This window comes from Bison bison, unplaced genomic scaffold (genome assembly GCF_000754665.1).
Source record: "Bison bison bison isolate TAMUID 2011002044 unplaced genomic scaffold, Bison_UMD1.0 scf7180017864472, whole genome shotgun sequence".
NCBI classification, from domain to species: Eukaryota; Metazoa; Chordata; class Mammalia; order Artiodactyla; family Bovidae; genus Bison; species Bison bison.
This window is the reverse complement of record NW_011495033.1, coordinates 9,618,415-9,624,250: the sequence shown is the minus strand read 5'-3', so window position 1 is coordinate 9,624,250 and position 5,836 is coordinate 9,618,415. Positions and strand designations below refer to the sequence as shown.

The following is a 5,836-nucleotide window of genomic DNA, read 5'->3' as shown; positions in this document are numbered from 1 at the left end:
GGTTGCCATACCCTCCTCCAGGGGATGTTCCTGATCCAGGGATCAAACCCACGTCTTTTATGTCTCCTGTATTGGCAAGTGGGTTCTTTACCACTAGCACCACCTGGGAAGCGCCATATTAAAGTATAAAGCTTGTTAAATAAATTGTCTAGTGAGCACCATGGCACTTCTTCATCCCCAGGGGACAGTGAAGGAGTGAGGATGAGGTTGGGAGCCAAAGGTTCTGCTGAAGAGCTTAAGTGAGGATTTCCAAGACTGGAGACCCTATCCTGTTACCCCAAATCCTCTCTGACCTCTGGCCCCCATACAGCCTTGCTCTGGGGCCTGGTACCAGAACTAAGTACGGGACACATCCCAGCCTTGAGATCTTGAACTAAGGCTGAGCCAGTCTTCCCTCCCCATGGGGCTCGTGGTCTTTCTATGACTAAGGAAAGGCGTACGTCAGAGGGTTAAACAGGGCTTCCCAAGTTGCTCAGTGGTAAAGAATCCACCTGCCAATGCAGGAGATGCAGGAGACATGGGTTCGATCCCTGGGTCAGGAAGAGCCCCTGGAGTAGGACATGGCAACCCACTCCAGTATTCTGGCCTGGAGAAACCCATGGACAGAAGAGCCTGGTGGGCTACAGTCCATGGGCTCACAAAGAGTCAGATACGACTGTGCGACTGAGCATGGGATAAAAAATAAAATATCATATCTAAAATCTGGCAATAGAAAAGGGTTAAATATATTCCCACTAGGGTGGAGGTCAATTTCCTCTCTGAAATCTTGGCTCTCCAGGCTTCCTTCACTCCACCCTCAACACATGTGCAGGATGTGAAATCGCTGAGGGATCTACTGCTTCCTACTTCCCTTTGAAATCCTAGTTCCCTTACTGGAAAAAAAAAAAAAAAATTTTGTCTAGGTGAACATTTCTCAAAACTTCCGAAGCCCAGGAAGCCTCTGAAGCCCCTACCAAGCTGCCTCTCCTCCTGCAGCTGCTCCTCCACGGGAGGATGAAGGTCTCCATGGCAGCCGTCTCCTTCCTCCTCCTCCTCAGCATCACTGTGGCCCTTGGGTCCAAGAATGGATTGTCTTCAAGTGAGTACAACACCTTCCAACCTGGTCCCTGTGGGATAGCAAGCAGGAGCCGGGGTGCTGGGATGCGAAGAGAAAGGGGCTCCAGAAGGGGGTCTAGTGTCTTCTTTTCTTTATTACTGAAGTGTAGTTGCTGTGGGCTCCCCAGGTGGCTCAGTGGTAAAGAATCCTCCTGCCAAGCAGGAGATGCGGGTTTAATCCCTGAATTGGGGAGACCCCCTAGAGGAAGATACAGCAACCCACTCCAGTGTTCTTACCTGGAGAATCCCACGGACAGAGGAACCTGGCCGGTTACAATCCAGGGGTGGCCGGTTACAATCCAGGGGTCGCAAAGTGTCAGATACTATTTAGCGACTAAATAACAACGACACAGTTGCTATACAGGGTTGTATAGACTTCCCAGATGGCGCCAGTGGTAAAGAACCCCACGGCCGGTGCAGGAGACGCAAGAGACTTGGGTTGGATCCCTGGGTGGGGAAGATCCCCTGGAAGAGGATACAGCAACCCACTCCAGTACTCTTGCCTGGGAAATCCCATGGACAGAGGAGTCTAGTGGGCTGCAGTCCATAGGGTCACAAAGAGTCGGACACGACTGAAGTAACTTAGCACGCATGCATACACAAGGTTATATTACCTAAGGTGTCTAATATAGTGATTCATAATTTTTAAAGATCATATTCAATTTATAGTTATAAAATATTGACTGTATTCCCTGTGTTGTATAATGTATCCTTGTAGCTTATTTTACACTTAATTGTTTGTACCTCTTAATCCCCTAGCCCAACTTTGCCCCTCCCCCCTTCCTTCTCCCTACTGGTAAACACTATTGTTCTGTATATCTGTGAATCTTTTCTTTTCTGTTCTATTCATTTGTTTGTTGTGTTTTTTAGATTCTGCGTATAAGGATATGATACTGTGTTTATTTTTCTCTGTCTGACTTATTTCACTTAGCAGGCTCTGTTGCTGTGAAAGTCACTCAGTCCTGTCCTACTCTTTGCAACCCCATGGATATAGTCTGTGGAATTCTCCAGGCCAGAATGGGTAGGCTTTCCCTTCTACAGGGGATCTTCCCAATCCAGGGATCAAACCCAATTCTCCCGCATTGCGGGCAGATTCTTTACCAGCTGAGCCACAAGGGAAGCCCAAGAATACTGGAGTGGGTAGCCTATCCCTTCTCCAGCGGATCTTCCAGGCCCAGGAATCGAACCGGGGTCTCCTGCATTGCAGGCGGATTCTTTACCAACCGAACTATCAGGGAATCACTTAGCATAATGCCCTCCAAGTCCAACCAGGTGGCTGCAAATGGCAATATTTCATTCTTTTTACGGTTGAGTAGTATTCCACTGTGTCTGATGTCCTCTTAAACTGGTTTCATCCTCACATTGCCCAGGACCAGTCCCCTCCCTGCCAACACCATGCAGTGAGGCCAGGTTATCTCTTCACTCCCTCCATTCCTCTCTCTTTGCCATTAAACTAAAGACAGGCCCATCCCATTTGGGCTCGTTATCCCCCAGGAGACTGGGAAGACGTGTTCGGGACCCTCAAGGTCACTTTGTCCCTTTACCCCCTGAGATTTGGATCCAGGCTGCTTCCAGGGTCTCCCTACCCCATGAGTGCAGCATCACTTGGGTATGTACTTGGGGGAAAGGAACAGTTGGGATGGGGGAGCTCCTAGGCCACCATTTTTCAGCTTGTTTCTTCGGAAGAGCTGCCTTTACAGGCAACCCAAGCTATTCGTCACTCTGCAATTTTACCTCGTTTCCTTTTTAGAAACTGAAGGGAAACATAGAAGGCTGTTGAAATGGAGCTAGACTAGACTGGGTGGAATGGGGACAGTTTGCTTTGCTTATCTGAGGAGTCACTGGGCAGCTCAGAGGATGCAGTGACAGTGGTTCTCAGGGACCAGGGGGTCCCTTACTCCACTCTTCAGGGGGTGAGAGTGCTGCTGGAGATGGCGCTGCATAAGACGACCAGCCCTTCCCTTGCCACCCAAGCACCTCGGTGATGCCGAGGCCATCGCTGTGCACACCCATATTTCTGTCCAGGTTGGTCACATAACGTGACGGCCCCAATCACTGCACCCCCTAACTGCAAGGCCCTTGATCTGAAACCCCTCCCCTGCTGCCCCTGTAATTCAATCTTGGTGTGACTTTGTTGTCACCAAGGGCACCTCCTACAAGAGCCATGAAATTTTGGAATCAAAAAATAACTGAAAAATACAGTGATTTTTTTTTAAGTGTTTTAGATCAGGAAAATTTTTCTTCCAGCAAAATCTTACACAGGAGGCCCAAAATGTAAAACGGAAAAAACGGCAGATGGGGTCTTATACCCGTAACTCAGCTCCCAAGTGCCTCTGCGCCTCCAGGAAGCTGTGTGTAAAATGCAGTCAGCCGCCAAGGCAGTTAACCGCCTTGTTCACAGATGAGCAGACATGGGGGTGATGGTGCAAAGCCAACAGAGGCTGGATGGGGTTAGATCTGGTAGTCCTAGCTCCCTGGTCATTGTCCGTGGGTCTTGGTGTGGGCATTCTGCCCTCTTGGCAGGGCGTGGGTTCAGTGGGGATCAGGCAGGATGGGGGCACTGGGAGGGACAGGATCTGCATCCCCAATCCTATTGGGACTTTTCCCCCCTAATATCCCTTCTCCCCAGGGTTGTGTGCTCGCTGAGATCTGGACTTTGCTGCGCTTCCATCCAGAGTTCAAAGTCATCAGCCAGTCCTTTGGGGGTGAGGCGGCAATTGTCGTGGTCTATGCGCAGGTTGGAAAAGAATTTCGAGACATGAGGCAGAATGAGAGGAGAAGAGAGTTTACTAGAGCAGGAGATGCTGTTAGGCCAGTGGGCTGGCTCAAGACAGGGACAGTGCCTTTTGTGGGCTGGTAGCCAATTTTTATAGCCTCAAGACAAAGAAACTTCTTGCTAGAAGGGTGGTGTTAGGTGGTTGGTTAGGATGCTATAGGATGGGTATTTTTGTCAATGTGGGGTCAGGGAGCTGCCCGGTTTAGAGCAGGGGGGCTCATGACAACATAGCTTCCCTGGTGGCTCAGATGGTAAAGAATCTGCCTGCGATGCAGGAGACCTGGGTTTGATCCCTGGGTCAGGGAAGATCCCGTGGAGAAGGGAATGGGAAACCCACTCCAGTATTCTGGCCTGGAGGATTCCTTGGACAGGGGAGTCTGGCGGGCTACAGTCCATGAGGTGACTTTGGTAAAGGACTCCACAGGGGTGAGAGAAAGGGAGGCAGGGTGATCAGTGATGAAGGAGGAGAGAAAAAGGAGCCCGGGGATTAGCCTGAGAGGGAGGCCAGGGGACTGAGCTTTTTCTACAGCCCTCTCTCTGAATTCTGGGGTGCTCTCCTTCCTTTCCTCCTGCACCCCCTAGGGTTCCAGAGGCAGTCAGCACCCTGCATCTTTAACGAGCACCCTGATCTCAGCTTGCTCCCCTCTTTCTCCTCAGGAGGACCTTACCACCCCGCCGAGTGCTGCCTCACCTACGTGAGCCGGCCAGTCCCCCGGCAGCGCGTTTCAAGCTATTATGAGACCAGCAGCCAATGCCCCAAGCCTGGAATCGTGTAGGTGAAACCCACACACCACCCTGGGGGATGGGGGGCCCGTAGGGCTGGGAGCACGGTGGGGAAGGGCAGGGGGGAGAACGCAGGATGGGTGCTCCCCAAAGTGCTCTCAGGCGTGTCCACAGAGAGAAGCAGCATGGGGTGGGGTAGGGAGAAGCAGACTTGGGGCTCAGGGGCCGTCAGGGGGGCCCTGCTGGGTCCAGGAGGAAGCTGGGCCCATGGATGAGGATGTGGTGGGGAGAGGAAGGAGAGGCAAGGGACACCTCCTGGGTTGGGCACAGAGACTGGACGGGTCTAAGCAGCCCTGAGGGGCTGGAGGGTGTATCTCCGAAAATACACTGGCCCTGGGCTGCCTCTAACTAAGGAAGGGGAACCGGTCTGGGTGGAATGAGGAATCTGTGAAGAAGGAAGGACTGGCTCTCGCTTCCTGGCTCCCGGAGCCTTGGTTGGTCATCCTTCTCCCCTCTTGTTCCACAGCTTCATCACCAAGAAGGGCCATTACATCTGTGCCAACCCCCGTGATGGCTGGGTCCAGGACTATATCAAGGAACTGGAGGAGTGACCCAGAAGTAATGGAGAAGGACACAGCTCGGGATTTAAAGAGAGGGGGTTGAACCCCACTCCCCTCCTCCCAGCTCAGCCCCAGCCGCCTCCTGGGAGATGCCCTGACTTGAATTAAAGACCAGTCAGGCCCTTCCCTACCCTCATGCATTTCTACTAAATTTCCCCGCTCGCTGCGGAATTGAGGACACTGGTGAGCCCAGCCATGCCTGCTCTGGCAGGGCAGCTCAGGGTGCCACCCTCAGCCTCATGCTTCACTCTGCAGAAGTTTGGCCAGAGCCTGGTGCAAAAAAAAAAAAAAGGGTCAGGTCTGCCATGGAGGTAGAGAGAAACTGAACAGGAAGTGAGGAAGACACGCTGTATAAAGGCTACCTTGAGACAGTAATGACCACAATAAAAACAGATACTATTTTTGTAGCACCTCCATAGTCCAAGCACTCTGCTAAAGCAGTCTATGTGCATTCATTTATTTAAGCTTCACAAGGAAAGCTTGATTTTGCAGCTAAATCTTCATAAAGGCCTCTCTGTAACAGTTAAGTTCCATAGTCTTTTTCTGTGGTGGTCCCAAGGCCTTTGTCCCCTGCTGGCTAAGATAGGAATGATTGATGGACAAATTTTATCCAATTCTTCGC

General features: G+C 51.4%; 1 protein-coding gene across 1 annotated transcript; it reads left to right on the top strand.

Moving 5' to 3' along the window:
- The first annotated feature begins 810 nt into the window (after nt 1-810).
- Nucleotides 811-5,736, top strand: CCL14 (chemokine (C-C motif) ligand 14). The gene is made up of 3 exons (XM_010861515.1): nt 811-1,078; nt 4,529-4,643; nt 5,121-5,736. Exons 1-3 carry the CDS (start codon nt 994-996, stop codon nt 5,203-5,205), a joined length of 285 nt encoding a protein of 94 aa, XP_010859817.1. The 5' UTR covers nt 811-993; the 3' UTR covers nt 5,206-5,736.
- Nucleotides 5,737-5,836: the final 100 nt, after the last annotated feature.